This window comes from Neophocaena asiaeorientalis, unplaced genomic scaffold (genome assembly GCF_003031525.2).
Source record: "Neophocaena asiaeorientalis asiaeorientalis breed wild unplaced genomic scaffold, Neophocaena_asiaeorientalis_V1.1 scaffold248, whole genome shotgun sequence".
Classification (NCBI taxonomy): Eukaryota; Metazoa; Chordata; class Mammalia; order Artiodactyla; family Phocoenidae; genus Neophocaena; species Neophocaena asiaeorientalis.
The window spans coordinates 722,793-748,716 of record NW_020185320.1 but is presented as its reverse complement, the minus strand read 5'-3'; the positions used below and the strand labels follow the sequence as shown (position 1 = coordinate 748,716).

The window sequence follows — 25,924 nt, the reverse complement described above, 5'->3', positions numbered from 1 at the left end:
CACCACCAGACTTACCTTACAAGAGATGTTGAAAGGAACTCTTCTACCTGAAACACAAGGCAAAAGTAAACAGAACTTTGAGTAAGGTGATAAATAGACAATCAGAAAAGTGCAACTCTATATCTGAATAGGTTGTTAAACACAATTACAGTATAAAGGTTAAAGGGGGGAAAATCACTGAAAATAACTATAGCTACTTCAATTTGAAATGAACCCACAAATAAAAAGGGATAATTTGTGGCAATAAAAACATAAAAAAGGAAGAGGAAAAGAATGGAACTTATATAGGCAAATGAAGATAAGATGCTATCAGCAGAAAACTGACATTTTATCTATGAGGCATGTATACAAACCTTATGGTAACCACAAAACAAAAATCTAGAGCAGAGACACAAAATATAAAAAAGATGAAACTGACAAAAACATCACAGAAAATCATCAAACTAAAATAGAAGACAGAAACACAAAGAAAAAGAAATAATGAAGACATAGAGCAGCCAGAAAACAAAAGATAAAATGGCAGTACTAAGTCCTCATTTATCAATATTCACCCCCTAAATATAAATGGATTGAATTCACTGATCAAAAGACACAGAGTGGCTGGCTGGAATAAAAAACAAGACCCAACTATATGCTGCCTCCAGGATACTCATCTCAGCTCTAAAGACAAACATAGGCTCAAAGTGAAGGGTTGGGACATGATACTCCAAGCAAATGACAGCTAAAAGAAAGTGGGTGTAGCCATACTGATATCAGACAAAACAGATTTCAAGCTAAAAAAGTAACAGATCAAAATTATCAACATATAATAATAAAGGGGACAATCCATCAAGAAACAAATTTATTAATATGTATGCACCTAATTTAGGAGCACCAAAATATATAAAACAATTACTAACACACCTAAAGGGAGAAATTGACAGCAACACAACAATAGCAGGGAAATTTTACACTGCACTTACGTCAATGGATAGATCATCCAGACAGAAGCCAACAAGGAAACACTGGCCTTAAATGAAACATTAGAACAGATAGACTTAACAGATATATACAGACCATTCCACTCAAAAGCAGCAGAATACAAGTGTTCATGGAACATTCTCAGAGTTAGGCCGTATGATGGGAAACAAAACAAGTCTCAATAAATTTTAAAAGATTAAAATAACAAGCATCTTTTCCAACCACAAAAATAGAAAGCTAGAAATCGACTATAAGAAGCAAGCTGGGAAAATCACAAATATGTGGAGGCTAAAAGCAACATGCTATCAAAGAACTATTGGGCCAATGAAGAAATCAAAAGAGAAATTTTTAAATACTTGAAGACAAATGAAAATAAAAATACAACATACCAAAATCTATGGGATATAGCAAAAATAATACTAAGTGGAAACTTTACAGCAATACAGGCCTACTTCAAGAAAAAATTCAAAAACAATCTAAACTTACACCTAAAGTAAGTAGGAAACAAAGACTAAACAAAGATCAAAGTGGTAGAAGGAGGAAATAATATGGATTAGAGCAGAAATAAATGAAATACAAACTAAAAAGACAATAGAAAAGATCAATGAAACTAGGAGCTGGTTCTTTGAAAAAATAAACAAAATTGACAAATTTTTAGCTATACTCACTAAGAAAAAAAAGAGAGAAGGCTCAGATAAATAAAATCAAAAACGAAAGAGGAGAAATTACAACAGCTACCACATAAATACAAAGGATTATTAGTAAGAGAATACTTTGAATAGCTATACAGCAACAATTTGGACAGTCTAGAAGAAATGGATTAATTATTCAGATCAATCATACAACTTTCCAAGACTGAATCATGAAGAAATAGAAAATCTGAATAGACCAATCACTAGTAAAGAGATTTGAAACAGTAATAAAAATCTCTCAAAAAGTAAAGGTCCTGAACAGATGGCTTCACAGGTGAATTTCACCAAACATTCAAAGAAAACTTAATACTGATCCTTCTCAAACTCTTCAAAAAAATTAAAGAGATGGGCTTCCCTGGTAGCGCAGTGTTTGAGAGTCCGCCTGCCGATGCAGGGGACACGGGTTCGTGCCCCAGTCCAAGAAGATCCCACATGCCATAGAGCGGCTGGGCCCGTGAGCCATGGCTGCTGAGCCTGCGCGTCGGGAGCCTGTGCTCCACAACGGGAGAGGCCACAACAGTGAGAGGCCTGTTTACCGCAAAAAAAAAAAAAAAAATTAAAGAGATGAGAATGATTTCTAACTCATTTTACAAGACTAACATTACCCTGATACCAAAACCAGAAAAGGACAACACAAAAAAGAAATAAAAGGAATTCAAATTGGAAAGGAAGAAGTAAACTGTCACTATTTGCAGATGGGATGACTTTATATATAGACTCCACCAAAAAAAACTATTATAAATATATACTCCACCAAAAAAAAAAAAACCTGTTAGAAATAATAAATGAACACAGAAAAGTTTCAGGGTACAAAATAAATATATGAAATAAATATATGAAAATCTGTTGCATTTCTATACACTAATAATGAACAAGCAGAAAGAGAAATTAAGAAAGCACCCTTCATATTCTTAGCTATGCAGGGTTTAAAGAGCAAGCAGGATATTTGAAGATATGCTTTGGGCATTCTTTAAAAAAAAAAAAAACATAACCTAAACTCAGTGAAATGACTCACTTTTACAAGGAAGTCTCTGGTATCTTTCCCATTGTGGCCAGTAGCTGTGTACATTGATATATTATTTCTGGAGTACAGTTTACCAATTTGTTTAAAAGTCCCTGAAATATTTAGCATTTGATTCAATTACACTTTGAGGAGTTATCTTAAGAAAATAATTAAAGACACAAAAACCATGTCATTGCAGCCCTATTGATTATAGGGTGAAAGGTCTAAATTTCTAACTATAATGACATATCTGTAATTTTAAAAATCATGTTTTCAAAGATTATTTCATAGCCAGACAAGATAATAGTAATACAATTATTAAGCAAAGTACACACACAGAGAAAATTATCCTGGATATCTCTGTGAGTGTATAGGGGGAGTAGGGAGTGCGGTAGAAAATTTGCCAGGTACTACTAGGGTTGTGCGATGATGGATAATTTTTACCTCTCATTTTCAACTTGCTGTCTCATCACAAATGTCCGTGATAAACATATACAGCTTTTATAAGTATGAGATCTATGTGCTCCTTGTCTGGAGGCAGGAAGACCTGTTAGGAGGCTGTTGCAATCGTCTGGGTCAGAAATGATAAATATGAACCAAGGCAGTGGCAACTGGGGGAGGGGGCTAAGTGGGAGATTCAGTTATAGCCCACCCAGCCCACGTGTATCCTCAGCCTAGAATGATCTTCATCTTTGCTCAGCCAGATCCTCTCATTCTTCATGCTTCCATTCAAATGCCTCCGGCATAAAATCCTTCATATTTTGTATTTTGAAACAATCACACTTACAGAAAAGTTGCGGGTACAGTACAAAGAACTTTTTCTTAAACTATTTGAGAGTAAGTTGCCAAGCTAATGCTCCGTTACCCCTGAATACTTCTGTGTGTATTTCCTACCAAAAAGAAGATGTTCTCTACATAACCACATTACAACCATCAGAATCAGAAAATTAATATTGAAACACTAATGCCATCAATTTCTCACTCCAGTCATGTTTTTTCATGAATCAATGTCTCTTTAATTTCATTCAATCTGGAACACTGTCTGTCTTAACTTTCATGACTTTTACACTGGAGAAAATCACAGGCCAGTAGAATATCCATCAGTTTGGGTTTGTCTGGTATTTCCTATGACTAGATCCAGGTTATACATCTTAGTAAAAATAACACAGAAGCTACACTGTAGTCCTATTAAATGGTACATGATTGCAATTTGTTCTATTATTGGTTATGTTCACTTTGGTCACTTGATTAGGATGATTTCTGCCAGTCTTCTCAACTCAGAAGTTAATCTATCCCCCTATGTAATTAATAATACTTTATAAGGATGTACTTTCAAACTTTTAATTTATTCATTCATTTATTTCTTATCAGTGTGGACTCACCATTCATTTTATTCTATAGGCTATAATCTATTACTATCATAATTTATTTTGAAGCTCAAATTGACACAGATTTGGCCAGTGGGAGCCCCTTCAAAGTGGCTTCTCTGTCCTTTAACATGTCCTCATTATTTTTTGAGCATTTCCTTGCTTTGTCGTATGTTCCAAGCTCATTTGTACCTTCCTTGTTACAGACCTGTAATCATCCATTTCTATTGGGTTGGCCAAAAAGTTCATTCCGGTTTTTCCATGCAATCTTACGGAGACCCAACCCAATACAAAGATGCCTGGTTCCCTTAAGAATGGTATTTAGAAACCAAAGTCTGAATCCTAGAGTGTTTATTGCTTTCAGAGTGTAACTGCTCCCAGGGCCACTCAGTCAGTGGACAGAGATTAGTAATCTTGGGAATACATGTATATGCAATGCGTATAAATTCACACACATTTACATCTACAGCTATTAAGATGTCTGTCTGTATATACTGAAAACCATGAGTTCACACTTAAATCTTTTAATTTCAAAGCTTATTCAAGCTTTCTCCTTTTCCGTATTTGCAATTCCTTTTTCTGACAGTGAGAAATCTGGCTTCTGTTAACCTTATTATAGCTACTTATTTAAACATTTCCCCTATATGTAACCAGTTTCCCATCTTTGAAACTACTCCTTCTCCCCTGCATAGATGTCCTCCTTAATCCACGAAGGCTTTATATGACCACACATGGATGTCCTCCGTACCGTGTTCAGTCACTGAAACCCCACTCCATATGTATACCCTCTTCAACCACTTTGTTCTGATACTTCCATGCCAGGCCACTGGCCCCCATGTGGATGCCCTTGTCACCCTGCTTATGCTCTGATACCCCACTCCGGGCTATCCTACATGTGTACCCTCCTCACTCCACCAGGCCACCTGATACATGGACCTCCTCTTCACTCTGCTTACAAATAATAAAATCTTTAAGTTAAGAGAAAAGAGATACTGGTAGAATTTTTACTCTAGGGACACCCTTGACCGAACCCTGAAATTATTAGAATACTTGAAACACACTCAAGGAAAAGTGATTCCTTCTTTTCTACCCCACAGACCATTCATCAACATAATGATTGTTTAAAAGAGAAAATATATCAGCTTTTCCTTATTCAATATCACACACACTCACTCACTGTGAGAGTCTCCTTCACTTTCACTCATTCCTCTGTGGATTGAAAGTTGGCAAAGGAAAATCAAATTTTTAATATTTTTCATGGAAAGCACTGCTTATTACATTCTGTTGCTGGAAAGAGGCTCCTTTTGCAGATTCCTTCTGTTTAGACACTTTAAAACTTCAATGTGAATTCATAATCCTTTCTTTTCTGGCATAGAGAAAATCAATAATACCAGCTTGGCCAAGGTTAAACTCATTGATTTGGGGACAAAGGAAATAACAGTATATAAATTCAACCCAAAAGAATCTTGGAAAATTTTGATGTTCTTTGACAAAAACTCACCATTGAGTCACAGTTTTTAGCACCAGCTGCCATCAAAATAAAAATATCAAAATCAATTTAGTGCCCAAGATAACTTTCACATTGCTATGTCAACCTCTTTTTCAAGTTTAATATCAGAAGTCTTAATTTGGACAGAGTTAATGTTTACTTTTTAGGAGGGGTGGTTTTTGTTTTTGTTTTGTTTGCACAAATTAGATTTATTTCAATTTTTCCAGAAGGGCACTATTAGATTTTACATGATTTTGTCCAAGAATAAATTATTCTGGTCAAAATCAATTTCCAGTTGAGTAAAATAAATTATATGCGAATTTGTTATACATACGTTTTATGTACTATTCTTGGGAGAAAAATTATGTTTTCATCTGGTTCGCAAATGAGTCATGACTCAAGAAAGTTAAAACTATTGGTGGAGAATGAATAATAATTGTAGGTGGTCAGAAAAATTACCATGACAGGGGAAAGGACAAGAAGGAATAAAATAAGATGTATTTAAAGAGTTTTGACATGAACAGATATAAGAAAACTACCTCCTGGACACGGCAAAGTGGTTGCATATGTATTCAAATTTGTTACGGTGTAGTTGGGAAACTCAGTACGTGCATAGAAGCCACTGGAGCCTTTAAGATATTTAATGACGATACACTGCAGTGCATGTATAAATTAGGTGCATGCCTGTATCAGTGAAAGTTCCAGCAGGAAACGTAAGGCACAAACTAAAAGGGTATTTGAAGAGATTTTAATGAAGGGAATATTTACAAAAGAGTGGACAGGATTAAAGGAAGCCACAGGGGTGATGGGGGAACCTAGGATTGACAGCAGTGAAAAACTATTACCACTCATTCCTAAGCCCAAAGGGGCGAGGAGGGAATTTTCTCAGAAGCTAGCCTGTGAGAGTCAAGGCTAGGGGACCAGAATGCCTGGCAGGAACTTTGACCTTAGGAAGAGGGGTGCAGTAACTGCCAAACTGCAGCCCAACAAGGAAGAAGCCAGGATCATACATGCACCAACCTCACTCTCTCCCCATCCTCCGACCTCTCACTGACCTAATCCACACAAAAGCTGAGGGTAGGGGAGCTGGCTCATCCTGTCTGAAGAAGTCAGTTTCTAAAGCCCGAATAGCTTCAAGGGTGGAGAAGGACCTGACAGGGCAGACACCACCCAACACAGATGCTGCCTGAATGAGTGCATGGGAGGGACTCATTAAGAAATGGAGATACTTGGTTCTACAACAGCATTGGTACACATTTTGGGCGAAAGTGTATATTTTAGAATCCTTCCCATTTTCTTAATGTTAGTTTTTAGTCTTCACACTTCACGGTGACAACTTTCTGAGTATAAACGAATACGTATTTCATAATCATTAACTTTCTGACAGTAAATCCAATCCTTTTTCCGTCAGGCAGAATCACTCTCCTAGTTCCATAATCTTGGCAGTACTTTATTACTGTCAAAAGCAAAGTGTTTACATAACTTGAGATCATTTGCTTTGATTCCACCTCCAAGTTATACTCATTCACATTCGATTCATGTTTCTCTTCTGAGTCGTTACAAGTATAAATTGTGTCTGGGAGCGTGGGTAGGTGTATGTGGTTAATTTACTGATCAACGGAGAGGCCGTGTGTCCAGATGACCTGAGTGCCACCACTAGCTCATCATGTCTGTCTTTTCAGGAACTGATTGTATAGGTTGTGTGCTGCAGTGGAAAATGTTCTGGACTTTGGGTCTGGAAGCACTGGTTATGATCTGTCTTGTCATTAACAAGCTGTAGGACTCTGCAAGTCCCTCTACCCCTCCAGCTTCTCTTTTATTTCCATAAAATTATATTCCAATAAAGATATTAAAAAAAATAAAAGTAAGGGTTAAATTTAAAAATATATGGAAGGCAGCAGAGGCTCTGATGTCACGCCTAGCTTTAAAATTCTGTACTTCAAACATAAACTCTAAGTACCATACCTAATAGGAACCATCAGTTTTGCTACTTATTGGTAGCTTTAGTTTGAAAGGGCTTTTTTTTAAAATTGAAGTATAGTTGATTTACAATGTGTTAGTTTCAGGTGTATAGCAGAGTGATTCAGTTATATATACATATTCTTTTTTAGATTCTTTTCCATTATAGGTTATTACAAGATATTGAATATACTTCCCTGTGCTATACAGTAGATCCCTGATGTTTATCTATTTCATATATAGTAGTATTTGTTAATCCCAAACTCCTAATTTATCTCTCCCCCCGCTTTCCCCTTTGGTAGCCATAAGTTTATTCTCTATGTCTGTGAGTCTATTTCTGTTTTGTAAATAAGTTCATTTGTATCACTTTTTTATGTTTTTGTTTTTGGTTTTTTTTGCGGTACGCGGACCTCTCCCTGCTGTGGCCTCTCCCATTGCGGAGCACAGGCTCCAGACGCGCAGGCTCAGCGGCCATGGCTCATGGGCCTAGCCGCTCCACGGCATGTGGGATCTTCCCGGACCAGGGCACGAACCCGTGTCCCCTCTATCGGCAGGCGGACTCTCAACCACTGCGCCACCAGGGAAGCTCTATATCACTTTTTTAGATTCCACATATAAATGATATAAAATGATATTTGTCTTTCTCTGTCTCATATCATACTTCACTTAGTATGATAATCTCTGGGTCTATCCATGTTGCTTCACATGTCATTATTTCATTGTTTTCTATGGCTGAGTAATATTCCATTGAGAGAGAGAGAGAGAGAGAGAGTGTGTGTCTGTGTCTGTGTATACCACATCTTCTTTATCTATTCATCTGTCAGCAGGTATTTAGGTTGCTTCCATGTCTTGGCTATTGTAAATAGTGCTGCTATAAACACTGGGGTGCACATGTCTTTTCAAATTAGAGTTTTCATCTTTTCCAGATATATGCCCAGAAGAGGGATTGCTGGATCATATGGTAACTCTATTTTTAGTTTTTCAAGGAACCTCCATCCTGTTTTCCATAATGGCTGCACAATTTACATTCCTACCAACAGTGTAGGAGGGCTCTGAAAGGCTTTTAAACTAATATAGAGAATGCTAAATACTCTAAATTAAAATTCAGATAAAGAAACCAGTGGACAACATTAAAATCCTCAGTGAGTTTCTGAGAGTCTAACAGTTCTAGCCTCCCATGAACCTTGGCGTTTCCCTGAATTGCACAAATTATGTTTACCATTTCATAGATAAATATTTACATGCCTGAGTAATGACTCCACAAAGCTATGAGGAATGACAGGATAATTTATGCCCTAGAGTAGGTCCATAATTCAGCTCCATTAAAGAAACTCTCCTTACTATCCTTTATATCTTCTTCAATGTCCTAGAACAGAGGAGAGAGCTATTCAGCCCCTGCTGAGGCTAAAGTATTCCCTACAAACTGGTACTATTTACATAGGTAAATAAGTAATTACCATCATATTTAATACCTACTACACAGTGGTGTATTATGTGTGTTACATACACTATTTAATTCTCACAACTGTCCTTTGATATTAAGTCCAATTTGCTGGTCTCAGAGAAGTCAAATAACTTAACCAAAGACAACCTAGTAAGCAATAGGGCCAGGATTTGAACCTAACAGTCTAGAGCTGATGCCTTCATTCTTTTACCCCAGTGTCTCAAGCAATACTGGTCAGACACATCCACTATATCTCAAACACTTCATTTGTTTTTCATAGAAAATGAAGCTTTCCTTCTTCCCTTGAGGGATGCCTCTGCACCCTGAGCCCCTCTACATGTCCCTCTAGCAATATCCATCACTCCTTCAGGAATGAGAACCAGGCCCCAAACTTGGCCTCGAATTACAGTGTCCTCCAGCTCTGTATCAGAGGCAACTGACACATCCAGGAGGCTTCTCTTTAGGCATTAAAAGCCCTATCTCTTTTCATTCTTCTTAATTACAGACCACTTTTTTTCCCATAAGTATCTACCTCCTCTGTACTTCTACCTCAGTTATCCAAGTGTCCAAATAACCTGCTCCCTACCTCAGTTCTCTCTAGAAAACACCTACCTTCTAAATGTGCTTTAGAAAATTTTACACCTTTACTGGTCTTTGAGGAATAAAGAAAGAATGGAGACACTGTCCTAGACCGCTCCCCTTCTGTCTTAGATTCGGTCTCCTCAGAACAGACTGAGATGGAGAATTGTGTACAGAAGTTTGGCTGGGGAGTCCTCTGAGAAGATTCACCTGCAAGGAAGTGAAGAAAGAAGGACTGATGGATGGAGGACCCAGGGGTGGGTCAGCCCTGGAGAGGGGTCTGGGATGAGCCCCACAGTGTACGCTACATCCCTTCAGACTGGTGAATCGAATTTGTGTCTTCCGTGTAATTACCCGTTCTTCTTCCCAACAAAGGGTTTTTAAGGTTCTAAAAACCAGTCTGGAATCTGTGCAGAATTTAAAAGACTGAGCGTTCTCTCTTGGGAAAATAAATGGAACAAAGATTATAAAATATGGAAGTTCTAAAAATAAAAGAATGAAACTGGGTAATTTGAATGAAAGCCAGTCAAATCTATATGGAATATAGCATATTACTCAGTCATTATCAGGCCACATAGCTTAATTATATTCTATTTACCATGCAATTTTCACACCCTGAAACTTCCCCTGTGAAGTCCACATTATCTGATTAGAGAAAACAGAGAGAGAGAGAGAGAGAGAGAGAGAGAGAGACAGGGCAGGGGACATGTAAAAAAGCTTAGTTAAGGATGGCAGAATGCATTGCAAATTCAGAAACATCTTTAACATGTAAAAGAAATGATGCAAATTCATGTTTTGGTTTCTATAAATAAGCAGGGTTTATCTTAAACTATTAGTAAGAATATCCTTCCCTTTCATCTTTCCTGAACTTGAGTCATTTACAGTTTGTAACAGAGAACCATTTTTTAGATCTAACTTAAAATGTAACTCCGTTGTTTCAACAACGAGCAAAACCCAGAAAGAAAATCCTTTCCTAAGACATAAGTAATTTCTACAAAGTGTTGATTTAGGAGCTGCTGTATTAGGAACATACATTTCATGATTGCTAGGTTCTTCTGGTCAAACTTTAAAGATATGTTTTCAAAATATATATACATATCTCAAGTTCTGGGATCAGGAATTTTTAGTGACTGAAAGATGATGAGGAAAATGTAAAGCTCTTACTTAAAAGTATCAAGTCAAACACATTGGTGGTATTATCTTTTCTGAAGACAACTACTTACTTTTGTCCTAATAAGAGATAGTATAGTAAATATGCAAATAATGCTGTTAGGTTAATCTGATCAAATACATTAATAACTTAATAACCACTCTCAAGTTTTAAGGAGTGTTTGCATATGAAGAATAAAGAGGTATGTATGTATGTGTGTATATAGTTAAAACATTCTCCATAATTTTCATTGTCCTAGGAATTATATTAAATGCACTTTTAAGTCTGTTTCTAAAGGAGCCATAATTAACATTTTATTTTAAATAAATTAGGCTAGGAATAGGATATAAATTTGTGGAAGGCAAAGTTTTTTATCTGTTTTATTTACACCATATCCCCAACAAGTGGAAGGGTAACTGACATAGAGTAGGTGCTCAGTAAATACACGTTGAGTTAATAAATTAGGACAAGTTTAGTGAGGACTATAAGAAAATACTAAGAACAAGAAACGGCCCTGGCTATTCAGTGACCATACTTTTTCTTAGAAAGAGAACTAGCAGGTATTTGAAGCAAAGGGGCTCAATCCAGGTTTGGATTAACACTAAAACACGCGGCCGACATCTGTCCAAATTCTTTCACAATCTTGGATTTTTACGTAAATGTTCTGAAATCTTTTAAAATAGCAAAACAGGCATAAGCCCAGAACCACGACAGCTTTGTTTCAATACAGAATTAAGAGGAGGCCTATTGGGCTTCCCTGGTGGCGCAGTGGTTGAGAGTCCACCTGCCGATGCAGGGGACACAGGTTCGTGCCCCAGTCTGGGAAGATCCCACATGCCGTGGAGCGGCTGGGCCCGTGAGCCATGGCCGCTGAGCCTGCACGTCCGGAGCCTGTGCTCCGCAATGGGAGAGGCCACAACAGTGAGAGGCCCGCGTACGGCAAAAAAAAAAAAAAAAAAACTTCATGGTGGCATCCTTCACATGTTGCAGAACAAATTCTGGTAATGTTTATTATTTCCAACATCTAGAAGGCTGTCATTTACTATCTGTGCAGTTGTAGAAGGGGAAAAAGTTATATTACTACCTTGCTGTATTTCTTATAAACAATAAAAAAGTAGCATGGAGGGTCACAATTCTATCACTTTTCTCATAAAAGCTGGAATTCATGAACATGGTGATTAGAAGAATTTATTTTTCTCTAGGTAGAACTCAATTGAAATTAGATTGAATCAAAATGATGGTCCTCAAGACATTTGCTGCCATTTGGAAGGACACTGACTTTTTTTTTAATCTAGGGAAATAAAAATATCTTAGCTTTTCAGATACCAATCCAGACTAGTTACTAGTGATTGATCACTAATCAGTCATAACACTCTTGCTTAGTCTGGTTACCACCTCTGAATCCTCAGTCCAGCACTCCAGCAGCCAGGACCCATGAGTTGGGGTTTATATGAGGTGAAACTATTTCCTTTTCCTATTATATCTGAAGTACCTCACCTGTAACAGTTTAAAAAGCAAAATATATAATCCTATAATATTTGCAGAGATATCAGTGCCCTTTTAAGTTCTGATTAGTGCTACTAATCCCTATAAACAATTTCAACACTTTGCTGGAAAATAGTGAAATCTAATTAACTGTACTCTAGAAGGGACTGTGGCTCTTAATAGCTTAGCAACTCAGAGGATTCATCAGGAGTAAAAAGAAACATACAAAGTTCCCTTGTCCCCCTTAATAAGCATAATAGTGATGAAGGAAAAAGGAAATGAGGCAAAAATAGACAAAGTAAATATTGTGAATTTGGGAGTCAGATAATATAACTATGGGAAAATCAAAACACATTTACTTTTTGAGGCAAGACAGTCAAATGCAAAGTAAACAAACAAATATAGGACCAAGAAAAGGCAAATATATAGGGTGCATGCTCTCCAGCCCCTGCCCACACTCACAGCAAATAACACTTGCCATTCACAGCACTGTCATGCTGAGTTCAGATGCAACCTTAGAAAATCCAACACAGCAGTCCATGCAGCCAGTGATACAACTGGTACATGAGATGAGGCTTTGTTGTCGTTCCCAGTCTTATCTCTGTTGCCAAACTCCAGACTTTATCTGGATCTGACCAGTTTTTCCAGTAATGCCCTCTTTCTGTTTCAATCCAGGACATACATTGTATTTTGTTGTCGCATTTCCCATCTCCTCTGGCCTGTGACAATTTCTCACTCTTTGCTTCTCTTTCATGACCTTGATGGTCTTGAGGAGTGCTGGCCAGGTATCCTGCAGAATGACTCCTGATCTTGGTTTGTCTGGTGCTTTTCTCATGTTTAAACTGGGGCTATGGGTTTTTGGAAAGAATACCATGGAGAAGTGCCCTTCTCATTACATCATATCAGAGTATATCATATCCACATGACATCACTGGGGATGTAAACCTTTATCACTTGGTTAAGGTAGTGCTTGCCAGGATTCTCCTCTACAAAGGTACTATTCCTTCTCATTACATCATATCAGAGTATATCATATCCACATGACATCACTGGGGATGTAAACCTTTATCACTTGGTTAAGGTAGTGCTTGCCAGGATTCTCCTCTACAAAGGTACTATTTTTTCCTTTCTCTACTCTACTTTTTACAATGGTGAGTCATTAAGTCTAGCCTACCCTCAAGTGTGGGGAATTAAGGTCCAATTCCTGGAGGGGGGAATATGTACTTACATTTTTTGGAATTCTTCTTTAAGGAAGATTTGTGTCTTCAGCACTTATTTATTCAACAATTTATATGTGTATACACTTATGACTCAGTCCTGAGAGGACAGTAGCCTCTTGTTTTGGGGAAATTACCTTTATAAAAGTGCAGCTGATGCTTATATATTTTTTAATTAATTTTTATTGGAGTATTGTTGCTTTACAATGTTATGTTAGTTTCTGCTGTACAGCAAAATGAATCAACTATACATATACATATACCCCCTCTTTTTTGGATTTCCTTCCCATTTAGGTCACCACAGAGCACTGAGTAGAGTTCCCTGTGCTATGCAGGGGGTTCTCATTAGTTATCTATTTTATACATAGTAGTGTATATATGTCAATTCCAATCTCCCAATTCATCCCACCCACCCCCTTACTCCCTTGGTATCCATAAGTTTGTTCTCTATGTCTGTGTCTCTATTTCTGCTTTGCAAATAAGTTCATCTGTATCATTTTTCTAGATTCCACATATAAGTGATATTATACAGTATTTATTTTTGCTGATGCTTATTTATATTATTTATTTATGTCAGTATGGACTCATGGATATTTATTTTATTTTCTGGGTTATAATCCAATACTGTGTTATTTGTTTCACTGCTCATATTGTCCCAGCTTTTGCAGTCATTGTCATTGGGAGCTCTTTCAGTTAGTGTCTCTTTTGTCAGACTGCTTTTCTTTCTCCTGTATGGACTGGATACATCTCTTTGAAAGGTGATGGGGAAATACAATCTGTCTTGTGAAGTATAGATAAGGTTTTAGTCAATAAAAAGTCTCTAGTGCGGGCAAATAAAGCCTTTTAATATGAAGGGCACCCATAGAAGTGTTATTTACTTTTCAGCTGAGAATAATAAAAATGAACTTTATGAAGTGCCTGTCATTTAAGCTAGCTGGTGCTTGAAGTTGTATTAGCAAATTTTTTTAAGTGAAATGACTTTTTTTTGATCCAGCTTAATGACACAACTGAAGTACTCAATTCATCAGAGAAGATCTGGGCTCCTTCCTGTGCTGTGCACACAGTTTTCTCTTAAGTCTTCTGCAGTGCAGTGTGCCTTTGTACCAGACTCAAGGAAATGAGCATTTAAGCTGCCTGCAGAGCTAAGGTTTCCTACTGAGCTTCCACCTTGCAAAGTATTGCTGTCTCAGACTACTTGGCTCCGCTCCAACCGCCTTCAAGGTCATGTTTATAAGAGGGAGGTTTGCAGGTACATATTTTGGGGGGGCTTTGCTCAACCTACTTTAGGTTGAGAAGCAAGAAATAGTGTGTTGCAGGGCTTCCCTGATGGTGCAGTGGTTAAGAATCCGCCTACCAATTCAGGGGACACGGGTTCGAGCCCTGGTCCGGGAAGATCTCACATGCTGTGGAACAACTAAGCCCGTGCGCCACAACTACTAAGCCGGCACTCTAGAGCCCGCGAGCCACAACTACTGAGCCCACGTGCTACAACTACTGACGCCCGTGTGCCTAGAGCCTGTGCTCCACAACGAGAGGCCACCGCCATGAGAAGCCCGCACAACGCAATGAAGAGTTGCCCCCGCTCACTGCAACTAGAGAAAGCGTGTGTGCAACAACAAAGACCCAATGCAGCCAAAAATAAATAAATAAAATAAATTTATAAAAAAAAAAAGAAATAGTGTGTTGCATAGCTCCTGTCAATGCGTATATCTGGAGTCCCCATCTCCTTCATGGCAAATTTCAGGATTTCTTTGAATGCCCGAGGGGCACACTTCTTGAAACCGACTCCACGGATGCCTTGTGAATGTTAATAGTGTATTCTCTGGTCACCACCTTGTTGATGGTGGACCGACCCTTCTTCTCGGCACCCTTCTTTGCAGGAGCCATCCTGCTGGTCTGGGGTTGGAAAAGAAGGGCACAAGGGATTGTGGGAGAAGGAAAGCAACATCCTAACCTACCCCTTGATAGGAAGGGAAGTTCTTACTGTATACGCTGAGAGGTTCTACCTGGAGGAATGTGTATATTGCTAGGAGCTCTTGCTCTATGGGGTTATATCGGGTTTCTGCCCCCTTTTAGAGCTGGGACAAATATCTTACGGGTATTCTGTTGTCTTTGCCACAGTGCCCAATGCATACCTTCCAGGGTTACAGGCACATCTAACACTAGTGGTAGCCCTGCTTGAGAGATGCCCAGAGCTTTAATCAGCTTCGCTAGTATTTTTGCCTTCTCAAAGGGGGGCTTGCTGCTCTGATCCATGTCCCACGCACGCCCTTTCTTTACCAGGCAGTATAGGGATGGCGGCACTGTGCCAGGTGGGGAGTAAAAACCTCCAAAACCTCCAAATCCCTATAAAAACTTGAATTCCTTTCATGTTCTTAGGGTTTGGATAGGTTTGTACATTATCAGTCAAAGCTTCTAGGACAATATACATCTTACCTAAACAAATGGCTCCCAAAAACTTGATGGCAGGGCCTGGGTCTTGAATTTTCTGTGGGTTCATTGTCCATCACCTCCACAGAGGTTCCAGCAAAGCCTGCAGAGTGTCCTGCAGCAAAGCCAAGTCCTCATGTGTTAACATTATATCATCAATGTAATGGGCCCATTCTGTTGATGTGGGGAGAACAACCAATCTGCAACGTCGAAGGGAACTTCCTGACTATAATGGTTTGCCCTCTGTAACCATCGGTGGGATCAGACAGCAGGGGCATTTCATCTATTTCAATGTCAATCACCATAACATCCTCTTCTTCATTCAAATTCCTTTCCCAGGGATTCCACCTCTTAGCATCCCAGTCCGGCTTTGTCCCACGCTTAGACCTTAATCGTAAGCAGCTTGTGCCCTCCTAGCTTTGCAAACCAGCACACTAAAGTCTCTAACTTCTTACTCTGCTCTCCCACTTTGTCTGCCAGCCCGGAAGCTAGCAGACTAGTGGACACTGCACACCCTTCTCCAACCTCAGCTCTTCTTCCAACTTCTACTTGAGCTTCCATCTCTAGCTGGGCATAGTGGCCAGTGAACTGCCCACAGTAGAGACTAGCCCACTGTCAGCCCTTCATTTCCCTTCTTTGGGGCAGTGCACCATGCAGAGTTCCTCAAACAAGCTCACTAAGCCAGCCAGGGTTCCAGGGTGTCCCCGGATTCATGTGGAGGACCACAAGCATCTAACATACAGGTCACCCTTCCCCACGTAGAGTCAATGGCCAATTCGGGATTTCCCCCACAGATGCCGCTTTCCCAAAACCCACTTCTCCAGTCTCCTGACTGGCTTACCAATTGTTGGTTTGCAAATTCAGGAACTTCCGGAGTGAAATCTGAAATTGGCCCCCATACACAGAGGGCAAGGAGAGGCCAAAGATAGAGGTAGACCACTCCAGATGGGTAGGTGGGAGGTTTACTAAGGAAGGGAACTTACATATGAGGCTGGTCTCAAGTGTTCACGAGATGAATAGATCTCCACACCTGTCTACCAGAATCTTTAAAGTTTATACGGAGGCCTTAACTGGATCCAGTCATGTATACCGTCCAGATGGTCTCAATAACACCTTAATCTCTCAAGGCTGCATCCTTGAAAACAGCTCCCACTGTGGGAACTGTGAGCAGAACATGCATTCCAAGGATGGGGGATGGAGTGAGGAGCCTCCCATTGCTCTGGTCCAGCTCACGGGCAGTCATGTCCTCTGGATGACCTCTCCCAAGATAAACATAAAACCTAAAACTATTAAGCTTCTAAAGAAAATACAAAAAAAAGATCTTTGTGACTTTGAGGTTAGAAAAACCTTCTTTGGACACAGGAAGCTCTAATCGTAAAGAAAACATGGACCACAGACTTCATCAAAATTAAAGTTTTCTGCTTTATCAAAAGGCTACATAGAAAAATACAAAGGCAAACCACAGAGCAGAAGAAAATTTTCACAAAACACTGTTCTGACAAAATAATTGTGTCCAGAATATATAAACATCTCCTGAAACTACGTACTCTATTTCACTTGAATTTTTACAATGATAATGTTTTCCTGTTATGAGTATAGTAACCTCATAATAACTACATGTCATGTCCCAGTCGTAATTAAAATAAATAAATAAGAAAAAGAGCATAAAGGACACCACACTCTGGAATCTCCTCTCCCTCTTCCTTTACGCCCACTGAAAGGTCAAATTGAGAAACGTACTACTATCCACCCTTCCTTTCCCCTGGACAGGCAAAGAAAAGTCTTTATGAAGGCTGAGGAAGTGGATTTAACAAACAGTTAGGGAGACAAAATTAGTAATATGAAGGCAAGTTGTCACACCTGAAATAACAAAAAGCAATTGGCACATACTGAGGGGCTTTTTTCATGATTTGAAGAAATTAGGGCAAAATGAAAACAATCAAAGAAGAGATGAAAGAATATTTATAGCAAGTTATCTAAAACCAATAGGAGACTAGATAAGAAGGTAAAATTAGAAAGGAGTTGAGTGTGCTCATAACTCTGGTGACTGGTGCTCTGACCATCACTGGGATAGTATAAATCAGAGGCTCTGAAGCATCTCGGTAAATGGAAGCAGCATACACTGAGCTGTTTGGTTTAGAGTGATTCTCTCCTATTCATAATCCTAATGAAAAAGTATTTAAATATGGCTTTGGACTGCATCGGTATTTTCCATGTCATAATTAGAGCAGAAACTGAAAGTTATAAACCCCCCAAGATGTTCCTGCATCAACTCCTGATAGGATATGACTGGTTTTAGCTACAATTACTGCAGTTAATTTTCCATTCCAGGGGACTAATGAAATTTGGTGTGTTGCTATCAGTATTTGCCTTGGTTCTACAGAATGTGTTTCGACTGAAGTGTTATTAGAGTCCCTCCCGCAGCACTATGTGAGAAGCTAAAGATGCTTAAGAGATTTTTCAGGTGCTGTGTAACAAGCTCTGTTCTAATTAGAAATCATACTACCTCCTAAGGAGTTGGTAGTGATTATCAACTGTGTTATTTTCTTATAAAAGGAAGCCAAGACAATTGAGGTTGGGTCATTTCCTGAATATGGCTGTATCTCTGGCCCCTTCACCGCCCCCAGCATGATCCCTTAAATTGCTCAGGGAATTCTACTTACCTGGTGTCCCGAGGCCCCACTGACTGACTTGAGCCTCCTCCTTACGGCTTTCCTGCTTCCTCTTTTACATTTCACTCACTCCACAAATGCTCCCCATCCCAATACAAAGGATATTGAATGTAGCAGTAAAGAAAACTATGAACAGCCTGGTTTAAAAAGACAACCTCTCATCTTAAAAAGAAAACAACCCTGACTCCACATTTCCCTCCACATCCACCACCTTATTTTTCTGCTCCCCATTTCAGTAAACTCCACCACGGCACCAGATGACTCTTGTCAAGGTCATGGATGTCACCCGGATTGCCCAGCCCATCCACAGTCTGTCAGCAGTGTTTACACAGTGGATCACGCTCTCTTACTTAATACACTTCCTTCATATGGTCGTGGCATGGAATTCTCTCTCCTCGTTCTCCTCCACCTCAGGAGCTTTTCTTGTCCTCTGATCTGCAGGTTCCTCCTTACCTACCTGATTTTTTTAAACAGTGAAGAGCTCCAAAGCCCAGTTACTCCACACTTGTTCAGTTTATCATCACCCCCCAGGGGATCTTACCCAGCCATCTGAAAGAATGTGTTACATGTGTTGCTATGGAACAAACTTCAAGATATATTGTTAAATGAAAACAGATGAAAGATGGCAAGTTGGATGTGTGCAGGAGTTTAGGGTGGCTGACAATACAAGGATAGAAAACTTCTACTCTGAGAGGCTCAGGCACAAATAAACCAGGAAGTCACATTAAAGAGCTGACAATGCAGTCCCCTCAAACCGTAATGTTTTTACTAATTTAACTAGAAATTAAATTTAATTTAAAGCTAAGAAGATGAATCAGGCATACATCCTACCCTCCAGAAATATACAGTCTGATGAGGGGAATGAAAAATAAATAGTTACAAAATAAGGAGCAAAATAGTGTCACCAGAGAAATTACAAGTAGGAGTTATGGGAGCTCAGCTAAATAGAGCAGCTTTTAAAAGCTCTATGAAGCTGAAATTATTCTGATTTTTTTTTTACTGCACACTTTCAAAATTAATGCATTTCCTAATTGCCTCTATAATCAAATTGAAATTTCTAAAGTTTTCTGTCCCTTATTCATGCTACTGTATGCTCTTAATCTTACAATCGGAGTGGAAAAGCCTTTTTACTGAGAACTACTCAACCCCACAAACCTCAAGAACCCAAGAAACACATAGCTAAGGATTAATATTTGGAGAAAAAAACAACTTTATTTCATTTTATTAAACAGAAAGGGGTCAAAATGGAGAGATAAAGACATAAGACACCAGGAAAAATGTAGAGAAGTTGCCCCAAGCAGCTAGTAGATGGCTTAGCTGGGATCTGAACCCATGTCTGTCTGATTCCAGAGCCCATATTCTTTCAGTTTTATAGCCTGGTCTCAAATATACATGCACATTTAAACTGATTATAAAAGGAGGGAAAGGTACCAGCGGCGAAAAAAATATTCCATTTATAAGAAAGAAGGAATTGTTGATGGCACAAGTCCCCTGAAAGAACTAGAGAAACACAAGACATTCAAAAGTGGACTTCTGAAGTACATCCAGGGACTTCCCTGGCCATCCAGTGATTAAGACTCCGTGCTCCCACTGCAGGGGGCATGGATTCCATCCCTGGTTGGGGAAACTAAGATCCCACATGCAGTGCCATGCAGCCAAAAAAAGGAGGAAAAAAAGTAGGTACATCCACAGAAACACTGTAAAACATCATAGAAACAGGCAGAAGAAAGATACAGACTATCTTAAAAATAACTGCCTCATTTCTGATCTTTAGGGAAATCATCATTATTTTCTTTCATTTTCTGTGTCTAAAAGATAAATGATCCTCATTTACCCTCTTCTTGGTTTTTGCCCTATAAACAGGAGAAATTAAATTTAGAGCTAAATCTCATCCAGGCTGGAGATTTTGATTCCTGCCCACTGCCTTCCAATTTCCACTTTATCCAAAGACCTCTTACCCACCTTCACTCCCATTTCACACATGTCTCAGCTGCTCTTGCCCTCATCCTCCACTGAAGTCAGTATGTCTGTTGGGCCTAATCCACAACAATCTATGTCCCTTCTTAAAACTGCTGAAACACCAGTATTTCTCTGAAGTTTTCCTGGACCTAATGTCATAGAGTCAAATCAGATTTGATCTGTGTTCTAACCAATAGTCATTAGCCATGAATATTCCTATGCAGATTTTGATTGACTTATTCTCATGAATATACATTTATATTTGACTTTATTTTTTTAAAATTCCTTACAACTATGCATTCAGTAAATGTCACTGACTATCTCATTGACTGCCCAGCTTAATGACAGTGTTCCAGTAGACAGGTGACAAGACAGATAGGTAGTTAGAGAGATGATAGATAGATAGATGGATAGATAAACACAAATGTTAACCAAAACTAAACACATTTTAAAAAATATAGAGATCTTTGAGCTTGGTGATCATTCTGTTTCATAGTCAATTTACTGTATTACTCTGAGAACAATTTGCCATAAACATCAAAGTAACATTATATGCTTTTTTCTCTCTTTTCTCCAGAGAAAGGCACAGTGGGATACGTAAAATGTCAGAAATAATTAGACGAAATTGCACCATCCCATTGCGACACTAAAATATCTCTGAAGTTAAATATTTGCTGTGAAACTTTAAAATCTGGTTTGAAGGCTTCTTATTATAAACAATATAATTTTTCCTTTAATGTAATGGTCCCAGAATTTTTAAAGCGTGATATTATGTGAATATATGTTTCCAAGTGTAAAAAGCCTTATAAATTTAAATGAGGCAGTAATTTGGGTGGCAAGATAGAATTAAAATTTGATAATGTCTTCCTCATAAAGAGTTTGGGAATTTTTTTAAAATGTAGCATTTGAATAATAATGTAAAGATGAAGTTTATTAGTGAATATAACAAAAAAGAAACAGACTCACAGATATAGAGAACAAACTAGTGGTTACCAGTGGGGAGAGGGAAGGGAGGAGGGGCTGTATAGGGGTAGAGGATTAAGAAGTATACATAATAGATTGTATTACGTATAGAATCTATTATGTATAAAATAAGCTACAGGGCTTCCCTGGTGGCACAGGGGTGGGTCCCCCCCCTGCCGATGCAGGGGACACGGGTTCGTGCCCCGGTCCAGGAAGATCCCACATGCCACGGAGCGGCTGGGCCGGTGAGCCATGGCCGCTGAGCCTGCACCTCCGGAGCCTGTTGCTCCGCAGCGGGAGAGGCCACAATAGTGAGAGGCCCGCGTACCACAAAAAAATAAAAATAAAATAAAATAAAAAATAAGCTACAAAGATATATTGTACAGCACAGGGACTATAGCCAATACTTTATAATAACAATAAATAGAGTATAACCTTTAAAAATTGTGACTCACGGGACTTCCCTGGAGGTCCAGTGGTTAAGACTCCACGCTTCCACTACAACGGGCACGGGTTCAATCCCTGGTCAGGGAAAAAAGATCCCACATGCCACACTGACAAAAAAAAAAAAAAAATTGTGAATCACTATATTGTACACCTCTACGTTATATAATATTGTATACCAGCTATACTTCAATTTTTAAAAAAGATGAAGATTACATTCAAATAATAAAAAAATTATATCAAAAATATGTAAAGATTTTATGAATACCAAAATACTGTCATTTTGTCTTCCAGGTAAAAGAATATGGCTTTTTAAAAAATATATCTTTATTGGAGTATAATTGCTTTACAATGGTGTGTTAGTTTCTGTTTTATAACAAAGTGAATCAGCTATACATATACATATATCCCCATATCTCCTCCTTCTTGCATCTCCCTCCCATCCTCCCTCTCCCATCCCTCTAGGTGGTCACAAAGCACCAAGCTGATCTCCCTGTGCTATGGGGCTGCTTCCCACTAGCTATCTATTTTACATTTGCTAGTGTATGTATGTCCATGAAGAATATGGCTTTTTCATTCATTAACCAGTAGCATACTATTTTCCAGGAACCCTCCATTCAGAAGAAATGCTGTGGTGCTTCCCTTTACCCACACGAAATGGAACCCAAGAGACTATGCAGCTGAAGAAAAAATTACCGCCTCCTTACAAATGAGAGATTTTCAAGTCTACATAGTTTCCAACTGCAGGAAAATAACCATCAGCTTCTCCACAGTGTAGATTAGAACAGGGGAAAATGAACATCACTAACTGTACCCCAGAAGCCAGTGTGGCTGTGAGACCCAAGACCATCACTGAGAAGATGCTCATTTCCATGACTCTGGTGATCATCACCGCCCTGACCATGCTGCTAAACTCAGCCGTGATCACGGCCATCTGCACCACCAAGAAGCTCCACCAGCCTGCCAACTACCTGATCTGTTCTCTGGCTGTGACGGACCTCCTGGTGGCCGTGCTCGTCATGCCCTTGAGCATCACATACATCGTCACGGACAGCTGGAAGCTGGGGTACTTCATCTGTGAGGTGTGGCTGAGTGTGGACATGACCTGCTGCACCTGCTCCATCCTTCATCTCTGTGTGATTGCCCTGGACAGGTACTGGGCCATCACCAACGCTATTGAGTATGCCAGGAAGAGGACCGCCAAGAGGGCCGGGCTGATGATCCTCACGGTCTGGACCATCTCCGTCTTCATCTCCATGCCCCCTCTGTTCTGGAGGAGCCACCGCCAACTCAGCCTGCCCCCTAGTCAGTGCACCATCCAGCACGACCACATCATCTACACCATTTACTCCACACTTGGGGCATTTTACATCCCCTTGACTTTGATACTGATTCTCTATTACCGGATTTACCATGCAGCCAAGAGCCTTTACCAGAAAAGAGGATCGAGCCGGCACTTAAGCAACAGAAGCACGGATAGCCAAAATTCGTTCGCCAGTTGTAAACTGACACAGACTTTCTGTGTGTCTGACTTCTCCACCTCAGACCCTCCCACAGAGTTTGAAAAGATCCACACCTCCATCAGGATCCCTCCCTTTGCCCATGACCTAGATACCCCGGGAGAACGCCAGCAAATCTCCAGTACCAGGGAGCGCAAGGCAGCACGCATCCTCGGACTGATTTTGGGTGCATTCATCTTGTCCTGGCTGCCATTCTTCATCAAAGAGCTGATTGTAGGTCTAAGCATCTACACCGTGTCCTCTGAAGTGGCCGATTTTTTGACATGGCTTGGTTATGTTAATTCTCTGATCAACCCTCTGCTCTACACAAGTTTTAATGAAGACTTCAAGCTGGCTTTTAAAAAGCTTATTCGGTGCCGAGAACATAGTTAGATTGTAAAAAGCTGGAAGGCATGACTTTTACCAGCCTCGTGAGTGCACAGGGGTAAGGGGTACAACTTATTAATTCTTGAACTTAGTTGGTTCAGGAGGTTTGTAAGTATGTGTGGTCTTGGTTTTTGTTTGTTTGTTTGTTTTCTGTTTTGTTTGAGGCTTGTTATTGGGTGTGCTGTTTTCTACCTCTGGTCTTATTTGTGGTATCTAATTGCAAATAAACACTATCATACAAAAACAGAAATTTCACAGCAGTAATAATAAGGTAAAATAGTAAATATTTTTCACTTTTTTAGCCATTTCAGTTAACCCTGCAATTAAAGAATACCAAAATAAATCTTCATTTGGAGAATTTCTTATTACTTATAAATCAAATATCTGATAACTTGCCCTGGTGTGTGGCATTAGTTCTGAGCATATGGATCCAAATGCTTACCAATTCCAGTGGAAACTGCATGACCACATAAAGCATTAAAAGAAAAAAAAGTGGTGTGCTGTCATCTACTGCTTGCAGACCTGATCTAAAGCCACTTATTATGATTACGTGGCCCACTCCTTTCCAACACAGATAGTACAGCTGGCATGTCTTCTTAGTTCATGATTAAATACACATCCTCATTCTCTAAACAGAACTTGGAATGAATGTACTGGCACTTTCCTAGGTCTTTGACTATGAATGTGAAACATAAGCAAATAGTATTATAAAACAATCATGGAAATTGGTCATTTTGTTGCTATTTAACCTGACAGACATATTGGGCCTCCTCCAGTTCTAAGAAGTGTCCCAGCTAAGCCTCGAGTACACTCTCCCATTCTAGCAGGATTAAGGTGTGAGTACAAGTCAAATGTGGAGAACTTTTAAAGCAGTATTAAGCTGCTGAACCCATTAAGGGGTGCAGGGATCAAATGAGAGAATCCATTACCTGAAGAACTTTGTTGGAGACTGTTGCTCATTAAGTTACCAGCTGTGCACTTGGAAAAAAAATTAAAAATTGAAAATCTGTGTTTACAGCAAAGGCCATCCACTAGCAAATGAGTATGAAATTGTGTCTCCTGGAATCCAGGAGGCTGCAGGCGGGACCCAAGGCCACACAGTGCGTGGCCAACTTGGACTGATGGCTCTAGTCATATGGTGGAGCTCGTCACTAAGTCAAGAGTGATGACAGAAGGGACTGAAAGGGTGGAAGTTCTTGGACACTCCTCAGTAAGTGACTGTTCTAGACCTCTTCTCCTCATCTCCCATCCACAGCCTCTCCCACCTCTTCACTCCCCCCAGATCACGTCTCTTGTTTGTTTGTCAAGAAGACATTGCTTTGCCCCTTGCCCACTTCCACCTCCATGTTTTACCCCTTAGTTCTATCCCCTCTCAAATTTTCTGTAATCTTGCTACTTTCCTCTCTCTCTCTCTCTCTCTCCCTCCCTCCCACCATCCCTTCCTCTCCCCACTTTTCTTTAATCTCACCCATCAGTTTGCTCAAGTCTCTTAGACATTAGAACCAATGTCCTCCAGCCCTACTTCTCCTTCCGGCCCCTGCTCCATCTCTCTCCACACTCTCCCATCTGAGTCTCCCCAGTCATCAACCTGCTCGTTCTACCTCCACTTCTCTCCTTCCACTAACTTTTCTCTCCTTTGCCATCTGGGTATGCGCCCCCGCCAGTTCCCCCAAAACTGATCTCCCAAAGGGTATCGGTGACTTGCCAATGGGCAAATCCAGTGTCCTTTCCTCTGTCCTTATCTACTTCCCACTCTCATCAGTTAAAACAGCTAACTATCCCTTTCTTGTTTAAGCCCATGCCTTCCAGGATCCCTTTACTAACCTGGTTCTCCAGCTACCTTCTCATTCTTTGCCTCCTTTTCTTCATCCTAGGGGTTTATCCTCAGCTCTCACCTCCCATATATTCATACTCCACCCCAACCTCCATCATTTCCACAAATAGTTCCATGCCTGAGGCTCTAAAATGTGTGTCTCTAATTCTGATCTCTCTCTTTCTCAAACCCTAGACCCATGAATTATGTCTGGTGAACATCTCCCTACTAACACTCTATTGGTGCCTCAAACACAGCCTTTCTAAACTGAACTCATGATAATTTCCCACACTCATACCTTCTCCTTTTCCACCTTCTCAATATCAGATAACAGGATTACCATGCTTTTTATCATTCACATTAGGTCAATGAGATTCTCTCTCTTTGTAGCTTGTCTCTCACATCCAGATAG

General features: G+C 39.6%; 1 protein-coding gene across 1 annotated transcript; it reads left to right on the top strand.

The window, feature by feature from the left end:
- The first annotated feature begins 22,607 nt into the window (after nt 1–22,607).
- Nucleotides 22,608–23,705, top strand: HTR1E (5-hydroxytryptamine receptor 1E). The gene has a single exon (XM_024733725.1). It carries the CDS (start codon nt 22,608–22,610, stop codon nt 23,703–23,705), a length of 1,098 nt encoding a protein of 365 aa, XP_024589493.1.
- The last annotated feature ends 2,219 nt before the right edge of the window (nt 23,706–25,924 follow it).